The 15,109-nt window shown below is 42.4% G+C and overlaps 1 protein-coding gene across 4 annotated transcripts in view; it reads right to left on the reverse strand.

Moving 5' to 3' along the window:
- Positions 1-10,574: 10,574 nt before the first annotated feature.
- TMEM241 (transmembrane protein 241) overlaps positions 10,575-15,109 on the reverse strand; it is a 60,494-nt gene continuing 55,959 nt past the window's right edge. For 2 of the 4 annotated variants that reach the window (XM_061994694.1, XM_061994693.1), the window contains exons 14-16: positions 14,503-14,567; positions 13,410-13,431; positions 10,575-11,234 (exon numbers count right to left, since the gene is read on the reverse strand). In XM_061994694.1, coding sequence (XP_061850678.1) covers positions 11,190-11,234; positions 13,410-13,431; positions 14,503-14,567 — 132 coding nt within the window. In that variant the 3' untranslated portion in view covers positions 10,575-11,189. The remainder of the gene's footprint in view (positions 11,235-13,409; positions 13,432-14,502; positions 14,568-15,109) is intronic. The other 2 variants (XM_061994696.1, XM_061994695.1) reach the window with 1 other exon arrangement.

Genomic DNA, 15,109 nt, shown 5'->3' on the forward strand with positions numbered 1-15,109 from the left:
GCAAGGAGCACACAAGGCAGGCACTAGCTGGCAAAGCAGCACGCTCATGAGGGCTTCCCCCACCTCTCAACATCTCAACATGGTCTTAACCGAACAGCTACTCTGGACGGGGAAAGAAGGCAATGCACCAAGAATAGATTCAGAAGAACTGCAGAGATGAGTAGTCTGACATGCTGTGGGAGGGAGGGAGGGAGGAATGGTTCACAAAATTTTAAGTATGAAGAAAATAATGGGAGCCTGTGGTTTCTGGTGGTATTTTTGGCTAGCAACCAAATAAGCCCAATTGTTTGGTTTGGGTTTTTTTGTTGAAAAAGATAAAGTCCTAATGTAGAAACATAGTAGCTGTAACCTTTTAAAAAGCCAGATAAAATGCTCTTATTCCTAAACTGCTCTCATCCCAGTCAGAGTAAAAATGACTGAACTGTAACCATTTGAGCTGGATTAATGTCTAAGACCACGCTGTTTCCACAGTTGCTCCCTGTTTTCCAGTAGCTGGGATGTCCCTGCAGCAAAATGCAGCCCTAACCAGAGGCTTGCACTCCCGACACCTTCTTCACATTGTCTCTCATCTGTGGGTGAGTGCACTTCTATGCTTGTGAGACAATTGACTCCAGTCAATTAAACAGCCCTTTTTAATTGGGAAAGATGTGAGCTGCACATTCAGTGCAGGGCAGCAGCAGACAGTGGGCCTGGTTCCCATCTGTAGGCATTAGCTACCTCTTGGCTGTATGTTGGGGTAAGACCTGGCTGTGCACTCACTCGCCACTCATCCAGCTTTCCTTTAAAAGGAAACCTACAGCTGCCAGCAAGAAGGGAAGAGAGGGGCTGTCACCACAATTAACCACGTGAGCATCCCTAGAGAGATGAGAACTGAGGCATGTTAAAGACATGCCCACCTAAAGGGAGAAGAATTGAAGCTATGACTCTCCACTCATCGTCATCATCATCATCTCTTCTTGAGACAAGGGCTTCCCTTCTCCAACCAGCTGTGAGAGGACTAAAAGGGTGCCGAAGAGGATGGTTGAAATGCAATCGTTAGCAACCTCCCTGCTGTCTTCAAGGCCAGAGCTATTCCAAGAGCGCGAGGTCTGTGCTCTGACCTCCCGTGATGCCACCCATGAACAAACCTCACTGTAGCTCCTCATGCAGCACAAGCATTTTAATAAAACACAGAAGCCTGATTGAGATTATCTCCAAATCCAACACATTTCCAAACATGAGCAGGTTGCTTTGTTTTCAGTCTCTCAGTTGTATTTCTTCTAGCCGAAACTGGACCAACTCAAGCTTAGACGCAATCCCAGGGCACTGACATGTAATTCCAGAGTGACGTCCTCCCAGCTATCTTGAAATGAGCTCCAGTGAGCAGCACAGACTGGGCCTCAATCAGCATCTGGAGTATTTCCACAGGCAAAGGTTATGATGCACACAAAATCAACACCAGAACTGCAAAGTGTTCATCTCCCATGACAGCCCAAGAGGTTTGTTAATGTTCCCTGAATGAATCCAAGACTCTGCAAGCTGTCGTCTGCCTTCCCTCTGTATATCATGTTATTTCTGTACAGATTGGAGTTGAATTGAGACAATGATCTACACAGAAAGAAAAAGATTACTTATTTTGTTTGTTTGTCCAGTACCCAATCTTTCATTTCCTTTAACCTGAGAAATATCATGCCACGTTAGACCTCTACCAGACAGTGGAGCATACAAGGTACTGCGTTCAGATGTACTCTGTAAGGAACATTTCAGATATCACAGTTTAAATGATGTAGATGGATTATGAAGAACTATGAGATCCTTTTTCCTCTTCTTGTGAGGTGCTTTTTGCTTGACTGCTGCTCTATAAGTGTCTGGTTTTTTTTCTTTTGGTTTACTTTTTATTCACTCAATAAACACAAAGATAAGCAGCAAGAAGCTGGTGCAGTGTTGAGAACTGGGTCTGGCCGACTCTTTCACACAGTAGATCCGGAGCTGCACACTCCACCCTTTGTCTGATTTATTTTAAAAGCCTGCTGTGTCCATTAATGGAAAATTGGACTCTGTTCAGGCTGTGATGGTGTCCATGGACAGGAAAATGGAAAGTTTCAGATTAAACTGCAGGAGGCCAGGAAGAAAAATATCTGGTGAATTTAATTGATGGTGGCAGCACAATAATTGTGGACAAATATTAAAGAAATGACAGCCTGTGACCCAAAGTATATCCTTAGTTAGAAAGATAAAAGAGGGCAGCATGAAAGTCTGCAAGACCACAGAGCTGAGAAATTGAAATACTCTTCAGCATCAGGAAGTTTAGACATATACGTTGGGATATTTATCACTGTCATGAGGCTAAATTTGGTAACCACCCAAGTTAATCTCTCCTTAAAGATCCAAGGCATGACACTTGAGCCTTTTGTACTTGTCACTAGGTTTGAGAAAGTGGTAGAAATCTCAGGAATGTCATTCTGTATTTTCATTAAAATAAGCAGCTGAGGAAAGAAATCATGGTGGCAGCCTTTACTTGAAGACCTGATGAGACTTTGGAGAAGCCCACCAAGGCACATGGAAACCCATATACACCTGGGTTGCTTCTGCCCATGGAGCTGAGGGCAGTAAATTGGCGAACAGATTTTCAAAGTGCAACTAAGCTTAGATCCTAGCAATGGGATTCTTAAGGTGAGAAACGGATAAATAAAAAGCCTGAAAAACAAGCAAAATTGCTGCTCTTAAACTTACTGGTTGATTTAATAACATTACTGTCTTCAGATGAATTTTTTTCTTCAGATAACAGGGTAGCAAGAAAGTAAAAGAAATGTTTATTTTTAGCATAACTGTAACTATGGTTATTTATATATGACCACTATAGAATACAGGAAGAGATGAAATCACTATGATGACATGGAAACTTAATGGAGTCTACACCAAAAAAACCCACTCCAAAACTGTTCAAGAATGTTGCAGCTGAAATCTCACGCCATAGTCTTGCTTTATTGTTTGTTTTTAAACCATCACATGGAAGATGATGATCAAATACTATAGCAGGAATATATTTTTGGAGTGGTCAAAAATATTTCAGAGTGCTTTGTACCTTCCTATTAAGGCAAGACAGCCAAATATGCACCCCAAGAAGGAATTTGTCATGAAGTGAGTCCATGAAAGACGTTGGCTCTTTAAAAGTATGTTGCATTCTCTCCTTTCTCTGAGAAACATAAATACTTGTAAAATGCTTCCAGTCTTCACCTTTGGATTAAGCAACTGAGGGGACTGGGAGCTGGTGCAATATAACATCCTATCATTTCCCTCCTAGCTAAAGTCACAGCCTAAGACAGTTTCATCAGCGCAACCATCTGTTGAAGGGAAATGTATCTAGCCTGAAGCCAATATGAAGAGTATCCTGAGTGATAAGTAGATTTCATAGAATCCTAGAATGGTAGGGGCTGGAAGAGACCTTTAGAGCTCATCTAGACCAACCCTCCTGCAGAAGCAGATCCATTTAGATCAGGCCACACAGGTATGTGTTCAGGTGGGTTTTGAAGACCTCCAGAGAAAGAGACTCCACACCCTCCCTGGGCAGCCTGTGCTCACCCTCACAGTGAAATAGTTTTTCCTTATGTTTAAATGGAACTTTTTGTGTTCCAGCTTCATCCCATTACCCTTTGTCCTGTCATCAGATACAATAGAAAAAAGGGGTGCCCCAGCCTCCTGACATCCACCATTTAGATGTTTGTAAATCCCCCCTCAGTCTCCTCCAGACTAAACAGCCTCAGATCCCACAGCCTTTCCTCATAAGGAATATGTTCCTAAGGAAGACTTAATTTGCATCATTTAAAAGATTTGGTTATTAATTCTCAGCACAGAACACATGTAATGGTTCCAAGTTTCCTCTAGTCTAGAAAACTCTCCCCATTTTCCCATGAGCTGCTGAAGCCCCAGATGCTGGCAGCAAGAGCTTACACAACCATCTCAGCTGGTTCCCACTGCATTTACTCGTTTAAACCTATCTTTCCACAGTTTCAAAGAGGAGTTTGAACCAGAATGGTGTCCTTGTGTCACATTTTCAGAAACAAGAAGAGTAAAAACGTGAGATTTTGAAGGAAAAGAGGAAGTTGTTTCCTAGCTTTTACACCAATTTCTGTTGGAGGAGGTTAAGGATTCCTCTGTCAAAATCTTCCCTTTGCAATTCAGCATCTGTTCTGGTGAACTACACAGCTTTTCTCCAACGATTCTCCAAACAGAGCGTTTGTTTTATGGGTTTGTTTGTTTGCTTAAACCCAAAAGAAAACAACATAGTTGAGTTTTTTCCATCTGAGAGGCTGCAGTAAGCAACTTACCCATACAACACGGCTATTCACAACACGAGCCATTCAATTCTTTGCTCAGCAATTTTAGTATTCCACTTGGAATACAGCTGAGCCACATGAAATTCTGTTGTGTAAGGCTCGCCTTGGAAGTAGAGATTTATTTTCCTTGGTCGCAACTCATCAAGTCTTGAGGCTACAAGCATCTGTGTTAATCTCTGCACAGTCTGTTCTTATTCATCATCAATAATAAGCCCAGGGAGCACCCATGCTGAAGACAGTATGAACAGACAAGTATAATGAAGAAATAAAAGCTGCCTTGCTGAAATGTTTAGCTTCCGTGTCTATCCTACATCCTAATTATTTGAATATAACTGGAGACATCAAGTGACAGAAAACAATTAACTTTGCCCTGAAGAAACATAATGTTTGAAAGCAAGTTCAGCTCCATTTTCTGAGTGGCCTTTGCTGGAGTGATTTGCAGATCTCAGTCTTGGCCAATCAGACAGGCAGAAGCAGGATATCGAAGACCTTGGATGCTGTTTTCTTCTGACTGCTAGTATTTATTGTGTCTATTACACTATGGCTATTGGGGTGTTCTCCACTAACTGCTGAAGTTTGCTACACAAGTAGACTGGGTCACTGAATCATCTCCATGGTTGGAAGGGACCTCGAAAGATCATCTATTCCCATTCCCCTGGACCTCCTAGCGTAGGTCACACAGGAACTCATTGAGGTGGGTTTTGAATGTCTCCAGAGAAGGAGGCTCAACAAGCCATCTGGGCAGCCTGTTCCAGTGCTCTGCCACCCTCACAGTGAAGAAATTCTTCCTTGTATTTCTTTGGAACCAACAAGTACTTAAAAGGTGTTTCACTCAAATACAAGTGAAAATTTCTTTCCTGTGAAGGTGAGGGAGCCCCAGCACAGGCTGCCCAGAGAGGGTGTGGAGTCTCCTCTGGAGGCTTTCAAAACTCGTCTGGACTCACCTTCTGTTCCTCTGTGACCTGATCTAGGTGGACCTGCTTGAGCAGGGGGATTGGACTGAATGATCTCTAGAGATCCCTGCCAATCCCTGCCATTAAATAAAGAATCAACTGACAGGTGAGACCCAGGGCAATGCCTGCAGAGTTGCACACATCTTTACCTCTAGCTTGATTTCCAGTGACACCAAAATGGGGGGTTGGCCCTTCTGTCATTCAGCTTAAATGAAGAAGTTCATTGTAAGGGCTGACCTGGCCGAGCACCCCTGGCAATGTGCTGATAATGTTTTTGCTGTCATTGGACTGTCTGCAGTGTTGCAGACTTACAGGAATGGCGAGTCTCAATTAGAACTTCTCCTGACTCCTCTAACTCAAATGAACTTCATTTGTTAACTTGTGGAGGTAACACAGATCCCTCCCCTGAGAAGGCAAAGAAGATACTGATTTCTAAGGCATGAGTAAGAGAGGGGTGACTCCTTCCATGCATCGTTTGAAGCCAATTCCCATCCCTTGATGTTCCAGAAGGTGTGTGACAGAGAACCAGCAAAAATCTATTCTGGTTCCCTTCTCTGGCTAGCCAGATTGGCTTAGTCTCCACAGTTTTCAAAGGAAGATCTGAGAATTATTTGCCTTGTGGTGTTTCCTACCCCATGCTCTCTGCTTTTGCAATGTGGTTGCTAATTACAGCAGTGTAGTTCCTGTAGCAGGCATTTGCAAATCTCCCAAACTTTCTACTTAACAACTTCATGCTCGAACCATAGCCCTCCTAGCACAAATTTAACCATCATCTTGTTAATCTGTCTGGTGTTACTGATACTGCTTGCTTAAACATGGCAAATGGCATTCCCAGCTCTGCACCTTTCCTTTCCATCTTTGTTTCCTACTGACTTAAGGAGCTTAATGCTGAACTACCAGTTTCTCAAACTCAATATCCATTTCCTCCTAACAACATCAACCCTCCTGCTTACCAGTTTCTAAGGAGTTGTGCTGGAGGCTTGTTTTATTCATCCACCTTGCCTCAGGCAGGCATTGTTCTTATTTACAGTATGGAAAGTCTCTGGATGCCTGCAACTCCAGCATAAACAAACATGCCAGTGCACTAGCTTTCCTCATAGAGCAAAGACTACAGAAATCAGAAGTGTAAGTTTAAATACAGATCAAACTCTTAAAGGAAAACGTACATCTGCTTCCCAAAGTGTACTGACCCTCAGGTATTTGAACCAACCTAAGCTTCAGGGCAGAGCAGCTGTCTCTTCACCAGCCTCATCTGTAAAAGCGTAAGTTTGCCTGCCTCTCAAAGTGATGTTTGTGGGGAGTCATGAAAGGTCCAGGACTGTTGATGGCAAACAGCAGGAAGAAAACCTCGAGCACTCTCTCATCCTGACGTTACACAACATCTCTCCCACCATCATGTCTGCGACTGCAGTTGTGGCATGTCATTCATTGCCAGGCAGGAGTGTTCAGAGCTGCCACTCTTTCCCCTGTATTCCCCTATAGCCATGCTTCTCTATACAGGCAACAAGCTGACAATTGAACAAGTTCTGAGCCATATGCTTTTAAATCTGAGTGAAAGTCTAATATGCTCTCAGTGCGGTGTTCAAAGAGAATTTTGTATTCTATCAAATCAAGAAATTAATGTGCTATCCCCAATTATTCTGGAAGCCAAGACATTTATTACAAGGTAGAAGAGCACTGTGTGACTGCTTCCCTTCCCATCCCATCCCATCCCATCCCATCCCATCCCATCCCATCCCGTAAAAGTAGACACGTTCCCTACCTCAGTAATCACAAAGAGACAGAACAAGTTTTTCAACAGTGTTCTTCACAAAAAGAATGCAATCTTTCTAGCAGACATTAAGGCTCACACTGTGTCACTTTCTTAAAAAAGGGTTAAGCTTCTCAAACCAAACAATTAATATGGAAACAGTTACATAACCTTTGTGGGCTCCTCTAATTCCTTTTTGGGACTAAACAGACAGTGTATTTGTAGTATACTCTTAATAAAAATAAAAAACCCCTATGAATAAGCAACACATTTTCCAGAAGCAAATCTCTTCCCATTTTATCTCCTCGTGCAATAGTATTTTGGCCTCAATTTTTTCAGTCCTGCCCCCAATCTCCTTCCCCTCACCCATGCCTTCTTGTCAAATAAAATGAGCCTGTCCCTGTATCTATCCGCAGGAACAGGATTAAAGTTTCACACTGAGCCTGCTGCCTGGTTCACAGCAGCAGATGATCTGTTTGAAAGCTGTTCATTCAGCTTCTGCTCTGGGCAAGACAAATCTGCTATGGAGTTTTCTTCAACTCATCATCTCCTTCAGCTTACAGGTAAAACAACGCTGGAGGAAACCTTTCCTCAGCATTCAGTACAGCTCCCGGCAACTAATTTTTCTACAGTACTTAATAAAAGTCTCCTTTTCAAAACATGTCCTGTGTTGACCTCGCACTTCTTGAATTCTTGAGATCCTCTTGTCCAAGGATGGGAAGCAAAACCATAAATATATATACAGGTATGTACCAACTCAGACATAGGTGTTAAAAAACAGTATATAAGTAACAAATAGTAAATCAGAAGTCTGATCCCATACCAAGTGTTTTAATCGGTCCATTGTGGGTGTTGGCTTTTTTAAAAGAATAATTTTAAAAGCTCTTCCTATTGCTTTTTTTCTCTGATTACTTGCTCTGCAGATTTTCAGCTTCAGTATTAAACTGCCCCTGAAAGACTGGCATTGATTCTCTACCAACACAAAGCACAACAGCCACACAGCAATAAGCAACAACAGAATTGCTTCAGCATTGAATATCAGGTTCATTTAATTAATAACACTTTCTGCTGGAAGCTATGTCACAGCCACCAGACCCAGAAGAGCATTTCAAAACAGCATCTCTGTTGCCTGCATATTAATAACCCACTCATCATCCAGCAGCTTTACTGTTTCAGTCTTCTTCTGATGGCACTTGGCTTTAAGTAGAGGATCTTTATCCTCTACTCCTCTGTCTTGTAATCTTTATTAACATTTACAAATATCTAAAGGGTGGGTGTCAGGAGGTTGCGACATCCCTTTTTTCTATAGTAGCTAGCAACAGGACAAGGGGTAATGGGATGAAGCTGGAACACAAAAAGTTCCACTTAAACATAAGAAAAAACTACTTCACTGTTCAGGTGAGGGAGCCCTGGCACAGGCTGCCCAGAGGGGTTGTGGAGTCTCCTACCTTGGAGGTCTTTAAGACCCACTTGGATACATTCCTATGCGACCTGATCTAGATGGACCTGCTTCTGCAGGGGTGTTGGACTAGATGATCTCTAAAGGTCCCTTCCAACCCTACCCTATTCTATGATTCTAAGATATTAATCTAGCAGCTGCAGAGGCTGAATGCCCCCAGAGCCCAGAATGTCACCTTCCTGCAGCTGCTCCAAGCATGCCTTCTGCAAGTAAAATGACACAGCAACCCCGGCTGCTGGTTTGGCCACTGGCTTTCTGCTGAGACCACCAGCAAGAAGGCAAATGAGTGGTCGGGGGTTTTGTACATTGCTATGAACAGTACAGACAAGACAGAGGAAGAAAAAAAAAATCCAGGCTGCAGCCTATCCTCGAAAGTTATGCAAGAAGTGAGGTACACAATGAGCTTTTCCCACAGCAAAGGTTCCAGCTACGATTGCAAAACCTCAGCTATCACATAAGAACTCTTTCATGAGGTCTCCCTGGGTAACTAGTCACCTTGAAATCAGCAGAAGAGTTGACACAGCAGGGATCTTGCCCTGTTGCCACAACTAGCTGTCAGAGCCAGTCGCCTGGGGAAAGCCAGCATGCTGCAGCCATCGCTCCCAGCGCTGTCTGAATTCACAGACTGGAAGGCCTTGAAGGTCTACAGCTGGATGTGTCTTCACTCACTGGGCTGAGTAGGGGCTCAATTCCCTGTGCCACGTGGCTCATGCTGGTTTCGGGACTAGTGCTCAAGTTCAACCACAAGTGTCTTTCATGCTTGTCCCTCTCTCTCCCTTTCTTCCCAAACCTGAGTTTTAACACCTGGTAAGAAAATAGCTCACTCCAAACTGAAGCCAGTGTAAACAGACCCCTCACAATTAATTGGGATAAGCTTGAGTACAATACAGGCCAGACTACTTGCTGAATTCTCTTTTTAAACTACAGCACTTTTCCCTGAAAACCAACTAATCTTTACCTAAAACTCTCAAGTCATGGAAATTGACTGCAATTCCTTGTAACGTTTACGTTCCTTGTTAAAGGACAGTGTTTTATTTGAAGTTAAAATGTAGCCATACTTTAAAACTCAGCTGTTGGAATTTGTTAGATGGAAGCAGATGTGCCCTGCCAGCTGTAGCCTTCTAAGTACCATGCGTCTCATCTAGACTAGTCACTCAGTTTCAGAGAGATAAGGACTTGCAGAGAGTCTTTTGGTCATACTAACACAGCAATATATTCAAGAAGAGTCATCTCTGTGAGGGCACCCCTCTCCTTCCATTGACTATGAAGGAAGCTTTGTTAATTTAGATTAAACTTTTTGTCAACTTACACTACACTTCAGATATCTAATGTCACGTGAGACAAGTCCCTCTCCTCATTGAAGATTTGTTATCAAGCTCCTTTTACTATGTACATCTTCCCCATAACATTATCGACTCATTGTTCAACATTATCATAGAATTACAGAATGGTAGGGTTGGAAGGGATCTTTAGAGATCATCTAGTCCAATCCCCCTGCAGAAGCAGGGTCACCTAGATCAGGTCGCATAGGAACACGTCCACGTGGGTCTTGAAGACCTCCAAGGAAGGAGACTCCACCCCCTCCCTGGGCAGCCTGTGCCAGGGATCCAGCACCCTCACAGTAAATAGTTTTTTCTTATGTTTAAATGGAACTTTTGTGTTCCAGCTTCATCCCATTACCCCTTGTCCTGCTGCTAGATACCATCAAAAAAAAAGGATGCCCCGACCTCCTGATACCCACCATTTAGATACTTGTAAATATTAATGAGATGCCCCCTCAGTCTGCTCTTCTCCAGACATTACTTTTCACACAGATTGCTTTCTAGGGCACTAACACACCAATACGAATATCAAACAGAGATTAAGCAACCAGAAATAAAATTATTTTAAGAACTCTTGAGATTAATTGCTTTACACTCTTCATGACAGTCATTCAAGGTTCATAATCTTTGTTGCCTCTTGCCATAATTTAACAGGCAAACCACTGCTGGGAACAGTATGTGTCCCTCCATCCCCTCCAGCTGACAAAAAATTTCAGAGTTCAAGAGAAATCTCAGAGAACAGGAGAGGGAAAAAAATACACCAAGAGCAGTCACTACAGATATTGAGATTTATTGCTGTTTTCCCCATTCCACAAAGCTGTCAAACCACCGCAGTTTCAGACGGAGATTCTCTCCAGAAGCCCCATGGCTAGTTCAGACAATGTGACTAGAGACCTGTGTGCAGCAACTTGCCACTTCCAGAACACTTGGGAGACAAAAATCCATCTTTCCTGAATTCTGGGGCTCTGACATTGGTACAACCCACCACAGCTTCCAACAAGAAAACTGGAGGCATCCAGTTGGGAATGCTGCTTTTTCCCAGTTCAGTTCCCTGTGCAAGAAGCTGCTGCTGCTGAGAGGTTCACACACAGAGCCATCAGCATGAGACAGTGCAGTTTTTCCTTTACCACATGAATCAGAAACAGTTTGTCTTGTGCTTTGAGGCAAAGGCTCTTAACCATCCTGCCAACTATTGCTGCTCTCTTACCAGCACTATTAATAGCAGAATTTTTCTTTCTTAATTATAAAAAAACAATAGGTCTCTTTCCTCATGTTTGGTTGCACTTCTTCATTCCTGCTGCTGCATTTTATCCATGATAGAGTCTCCAGCCTGCAAGTCAGCTCTTTTACAGCTGGTGAGATCCAGTTCCTCTTTACGTGCCTGTCCTTTCAGTGTAAACAAGCAAAGCTTCTCCAACTCCACTGATCACAAGGCTGTAAACAAAGTATACCACAAATTTAGCAAGTCCCTCTGCTTGACACAACGCCAAACAGCACAACATTAAGAGAAGGGTATTATTTTGTCTAACCACATTCCAATCCAGAGCCCATCCAGAACCCAGGTTTCATTTGTCTTGCTAAGAAAAGGCTGAAATTAGAAATATTTTACTAAAACCAATTTCACCACAAAGTCCCTTTCCTATCTTTTAGGGCTGGAAGTATTCATGTGAAAATACACAGGCAGAAATCTAGGTAGAGAAGTTTGCCCCTAACTATGAGAACAGTTGCACACCCACACACTAGCAAGAATAGGAATGGAAGGCAAGAGTTTGAACAGGTGAATGATTTCTCCTTCCAATTTCCATTTGTGTTCGGTCTAGAAAGAAATTAGGAAAAAGAATTTTGCTCTGGAAGATGCCACTGGTGTAGTGAGGTTGGTGGAAATTCCCATATTTGCTTCCCTTTGTGAAGAACCTGGTGGAAGAAGCTGCCCCAGCCCAAGCGGCACCTGTGTCTAGGCCCTTCCTTCCTTGCTGCTCACAGTGCAGTGGTGGCAGCAACGCTTCTCTGATACTCAGCCTAGAAGCAGGGCTCTGAATGAGGAAGAATGGGTTTGTTTGTAAAATCATTCACTGAAATACGCCATCAATCCTCTCAGTTCATGCAATAATTAATAATCCCCAAATCTCCTCTGCCATCTATCACAGCCGACAGGAATGCGGTAGGATACTGACTCTTCTCCCCTTTTATGAAAGTGCAAAGCTAAGTATACTGACCTTTCATCTTAGCCTCATGGCTTAGTTAGCTTATGAAACAGAAAAGCTCCTTAGTGAACTTTATAAACAAAACAAACTTTTGTTAAGTTCATTTGTAAGAGGGCTTTTTTTTTTTTCCCCTTGGGTGGAAAAAAAACCCCCCTCATGTAAAGCTGTAAGCTCTCTGGGCTTTAATAGCATTATATTTGCTTAAACCTTAGCTTTGCTGAGCTGTTTTAAAAATCACATAAGTGCCCTTGTTCCCAAAAGGAACAAACAGTACAATATCTTACAATTACACAGTAAACAGTCCTGGCAAGTAGGTGCTACAGACAGTCTGATGACAGTTCACTGTAGAGACAGAATACCTTTGGCTGCGGAATTACCAGCAAGGAGCAAAGGGCTTCTAGGGCTGCAAGCTTTTTGAAAAAGATCTAAAACTTGTGAGTCTGTTCACCTGCAACCACTGAGAATTCCTGAGCACTTTTCTCTGGAGAGGGTTAAACCCCATGTCTTGCCTGGATGTCAGCTCCAGTTGTGAACACACCCTCTGCATTAACTCCTTTGGTAGCTAAGGGTTTTGGGCTTTTTCTATAGATGTGTGGTTTTCTACAACACTTTTAACAAAGGCCTTGAGAAAAAATGATGTAGCTGATGTATTATTCTCAACACTAGACCAGCGCTTCTGTACAAAAGATAGCAAACTGCACAGCCCTGTTCTATAAAAAGGTGCTGGCATCAAAATTATTCTTTAACATCTTCTGTCTTACACCAGAGAAGAAACATCCCTTTCTGAAGGATTTCAAATCTCAGGTATTCATATGTCGATGCAATCCAGACTACTAGGCCAATGGAAACCATTATCATAACTCCCAAGACAAAGTAGAGCAAAAAACACGGCTAAACACCAGCCCTTGATTTACCTTCAATTTAACATCTGGCAAATCCTCCAGCTTCTGCTTATTGCGGGGTGATAGCAAACTGCATTTTCCCGTCACTCCGAAACTAACATGATATTGTCCATGACAGCTCTGGAGCAACACTAAAAAACTCCGTGATTAATGCTCTCACGAGTGCTCTCCAGCTGTACCATCTAACAAACTATTTCCAGAGCTTTACTGATAAGCCCAGGCACTGTTGATGCACGAGCAATAACAGAACTTAGATAAATAAATAAATATAATGCTTATCTTCTTTTTATTATCAGGATCAAAATGATAATCACAGTGGTCCAAGGACTGGAACAAAGTTTCTTTTCAAGACACAAAGGTGTTCATTGTTTCTATTACTTTCAGTCTATACAGGACACATAGCATGTGTGCAACCTGACAGGCCCATGTGCTCACAGTAACACAGGTCCAGGTGATTTTGTAGCACATATGCTAGTGGATACACACACCTGATAAAAGCTTACCTCTGGCACACACAGGACAGACCTGCACAAACACATGTAAAACACAAGGAGTGGCAAGTTAATGGCCTACACTAGGAGTGCTATAGGTGCATTGATAGGTTTCATCTCTTACACATAGGCCACAGAAATGTATTCCTAGACCTAAAAAAACCTCAGATGATTCATTCCAGTATTTGAGATTATATGTGACTATTATACATAAGGGAATGCATGTTCACACTTCAGTATATGGGGCTTGCTTAAACCAAGACTCTCCATCCTGCAACTTCTTTATTACACCTGAAGAAGGAATGTGTCAATTCAAGTCAGTGCAGAGTTGAACCTTTAGAATAGCAATCAAACCGTAAGGGGAAAAAAGGAAGCTTGAAGCTTTTCAGAAGTAGTTTTTTATTTTCAGTAGCAAATTGTTCCTCAGAGATGTAAGCCTAACCCCGTATTTAGTTGTTATTTGCAAGGCAGAAGCATTTAGAAGCATCAGCCACTGGCTGGGATTCCCTTTCACTGGGTGCTATACAAACACCGACCAAAAATATTGTCTTTGACCAAAGGAGTTTGCACTCCAATCTTTTACATTGCTACCTAGAAAAAAAATTCATGTTGAGTGATTTTCAATACGTAGCCACACATCACAAAATCCTGATAAAGCTTTGGAAAAAGTTTATTATCATTACTTTTCTTCTGTTTTCATTTTACGCAGTCACAGTACACTCTGTGTTAGGGAAACCTGAATGCAGTTTATTGGTTAAAAAGACGCTGCCACCAAACCATGACTCCTGTATTTTATTCTGTCATTAATTTTTACTGTGACTTTGAATAGGTCATTTATTTGCCTATTGCATCCATTTGTCTAGCTGTAAAACAAGCTGAGTGAACTGTGGTGAGGCTTAATTTACAAAATGTCTGTATCCTTCCACAGAGACAGAAGAAACATTCTTCTACTACTGTACTGCACCCATCATTGCACACCTGGTTCTCCTTACACACAAAATATTCTTGGCACTGGTAGGACTCCACATTTAAAAATATCTCCACACAAAGCACTGTGTGGAAATTCATTTGTGCTGTTAAGAAAAAAGCCTGTGTAGGCACTTACCAAGAAATTGTTAGTATGTTGGCAGTCATGACAAAGAAGAATGGTGATAAGCTAGCAGTGACCACCTGAAAGGAAAAAGAAACACGAAAACACTTTATGAACTTGTGATATCACCAATAAAAACTGAAATGCTTTTGTTGAAATTAAATTTCTGCATGTTGCATTTTTTTCCTTTTCTGTTTTTTCTTTGTTTTTTTTTAACCAGTGATGCAGTGCCTAAAACAGATAGTCAAGGGACAGCAGAAACCCAATGAGTCTATGCTAAAGAATGAGGCATTGCTAAACACAGAGCTTCCTCTCCTGTCCCATCTTTGTCCAGATCTAAGTACAGAGCCTACATACAGGCCAGAAACAGCAGAAAAAGACCCAGTAGATAGGGACACCAGAGCTGCGTGGCCAGCTTAGTGTAGGAACCTGACTGTGGAGTACTGCTGGGAAAGCACATGCAAAACATGCTGTTCATTCTGCTGGAAAACCGAGGCAGAAATAGTATGATGGTTATGCATCACAGTTCAGTTTTGACTCCTACTGAACCTGGGACACAGCAAAGTTTGGGCAGGGAACCAGAGCAGGGGTTCCTCATCACACACCCCAGCTGGCCCAGCCT

The sequence above is a fragment of the Colius striatus genome, chromosome 4, assembly GCF_028858725.1.
Source record: "Colius striatus isolate bColStr4 chromosome 4, bColStr4.1.hap1, whole genome shotgun sequence".
NCBI lineage: Eukaryota > Metazoa > Chordata > Aves > Coliiformes > Coliidae > Colius > Colius striatus.